Here is a 1,317-nt window from a genome sequence, read left to right on the forward strand (position 1 = left end):
AGATATTCCTGTGTAAGGATCTGCCTACCAGTGCATCATTTAGACTTCTCTACCTGATTGGCCATCTGTGCAGCTAACAGACTGGCACCGAGTCAATCCCACCAGGTCTTCAATATACAGCAACTACAGAGTCTTCCTTGAAAACTGTGTGTGTGGGAAGGCCTTCAGACACAGGAAGGCGTTCAGACACTTTTAAACAGGAGATAGTTTGCCAAGCTGACACACAGGTGGAGTATTTGCAGGCCTGAGTGTCTGGTGAATGGCTGAAAAGAAGATCAGGTAAGAGCTCCATTACAAGAAAATTCCATTGGTGCTGTGCTACCTTCTAAAACTGGGATTATGTATTAGACATAATGAAATTGACACAGTGTATTGACTTTGAAAATGGGAATTTCTGTGATTTCGGCTCCTTTGTAGAGAATTAAGCAACTCAAGCAACAGCTGGACCTCTTTTGGGAACCTTTGAGAACATACTTTTTATAGGCTGGCATTTTTTATGTTATACTCAGAAATACTGTGTTTGAATATTGTGGTGAAATATTGATAAAAACTGTTCAGGATAGTCTGTGTTTGAAGGAGAAAAGCAAAACAACAACAAGAACAACAAAAAACACTTTAACAGGTTGGCTGTAATATAAGTGTATGGTTTGTATTTAATTGATTTTACTACAGCCTTGCAGTTATACAACACAAAATATTTATATATCTAAATGTATTTACACAAAATATTGTGTGTATACACACACAAGCTCAGAGGCAGAAATACAAAGTTCAGGTTCAGACATTAAAACTCCTCCCTAAGATTTTGATCTCACCACATGGACATCAAAATCAACTGGGCGAGACAAAATCATCGCAGTGCACATTTCTGAAGTTGAGATTATACACAGCTGCTCTGAGGGTACTGTGTATGGAACAAAATAAAAATAATCAAAATGCGACTGTCTATCATATATATATATATATATATATATATATATATATATAGAGAGAGAGAGAGAGAGAGAGAGAGAGAGAGAGAGAGAGATTCATCTGACCCAAAGTGTTACAGGTTTGATTGTTATAAAATTAAGAGTTTCTCCAGTTTCTTGGCAGCTCTTTGCAGTAGCTGTTGTATCTGTAGTTTGAATCCCCTTTCAGCAAGTATATGTGTGTTATTTCAGTGTTATTTCATATTATGTGTGCTATTTCAGCCTCCCTGTAAAGCTGATAAATGGAGGAGTTGCTGGCCTGATTGGTGTGACCTGTGTCTTCCCCATCCACTTAGCCAAGACCCGCCTCCAGAACCAGCAAAATGGGTCACGCTTGTACACCAGC

At 38.5% G+C, this 1,317-nt stretch overlaps 1 protein-coding gene across 1 annotated transcript in view; it reads left to right on the forward strand.

Moving 5' to 3' along the window:
- The first annotated feature begins 259 nt into the window (after positions 1 to 259).
- The window catches only part of slc25a22b (solute carrier family 25 member 22b), a 4,395-nt gene continuing 3,337 nt past the window's right edge, over positions 260 to 1,317 (forward strand). Inside the window, exons 1-2 of the mRNA XM_026997920.2 lie at positions 260 to 279; positions 1,194 to 1,317. The exon at positions 1,194 to 1,317 is cut by the window's right edge and continues 2 nt beyond it. Coding sequence (XP_026853721.2) covers positions 260 to 279; positions 1,194 to 1,317 — 144 coding nt within the window. The remainder of the gene's footprint in view (positions 280 to 1,193) is intronic.

This window comes from Electrophorus electricus, chromosome 1, assembly GCF_013358815.1.
Source record: "Electrophorus electricus isolate fEleEle1 chromosome 1, fEleEle1.pri, whole genome shotgun sequence".
In the NCBI taxonomy this organism is placed as follows: Eukaryota; Metazoa; Chordata; class Actinopteri; order Gymnotiformes; family Gymnotidae; genus Electrophorus; species Electrophorus electricus.